General features: G+C 32.8%; 1 protein-coding gene across 1 annotated transcript in view; it reads right to left on the reverse strand.

The window, feature by feature from the left end:
- Nucleotides 1-162: 162 nt before the first annotated feature.
- The window catches only part of LOC107576653 (acidic mammalian chitinase-like), a gene marked incomplete at its 3' end in the record, with an annotated part of 3809 nt that continues 3358 nt past the window's right edge, over nt 163-613 (reverse strand). Inside the window, exon 5 of the mRNA XM_016262795.1 lies at nt 163-328. Coding sequence (XP_016118281.1) covers nt 163-328 — 166 coding nt within the window. The remainder of the gene's footprint in view (nt 329-613) is intronic.

Below are 613 nucleotides of genomic sequence, written 5' to 3' on the forward strand. Positions count from 1 at the left end.
ATCTCCTGTTATAGTCACAGGTTTGCAGTGGATTAAAATCTTTTTTTTATATATATATATATATAGGAAATATTTATTAAAAAGAAAAACGAAAACACGTTAAAAATCTGGCATTCAAAATATAATATAAAAACATAATAAATATAAAAAATACTGCAGTACCTTACAGAGCAGAGTGAACCTTTGCTTGTCTTCTGGAGGACTTCCACGAGAACCCGGATACTCCCAGTCCAGATCTAGACCATCAAAGCCATGTTTCCTCAGAAATGTGATGGAGGACTGAATAAACGTCTGCCTGTTTGCTGATGTGGACACCATGATAGTAAACCTGAAGTCATGGCGAGAAGTTTCATGAAAATTAAATAAAGTTATGTTTATCATACATCCTTCAAAATTCAGTTTTTTGAGCAGCATTCTTACTGAGCTGTGCCAAAGTTCCATCCTCCGACAGCCAAGAGAGTTTTCAAGTTGGGATTTCTGTTAAGTCAAATATTTGAATCATTATTTGCTTTATTGCTCTCTGACAAATCATCATTATTCAAAACTACATTAAATAATGCATTCTATTTTATCAAATGCATTCACAAACAAAACATCAGATATATACTTTTCC

This window comes from Sinocyclocheilus grahami, unplaced genomic scaffold, assembly GCF_001515645.1.
Source record: "Sinocyclocheilus grahami isolate Dianchi unplaced genomic scaffold, SAMN03320097.WGS_v1.1 scaffold4096.1, whole genome shotgun sequence".
NCBI lineage: Eukaryota > Metazoa > Chordata > Actinopteri > Cypriniformes > Cyprinidae > Sinocyclocheilus > Sinocyclocheilus grahami.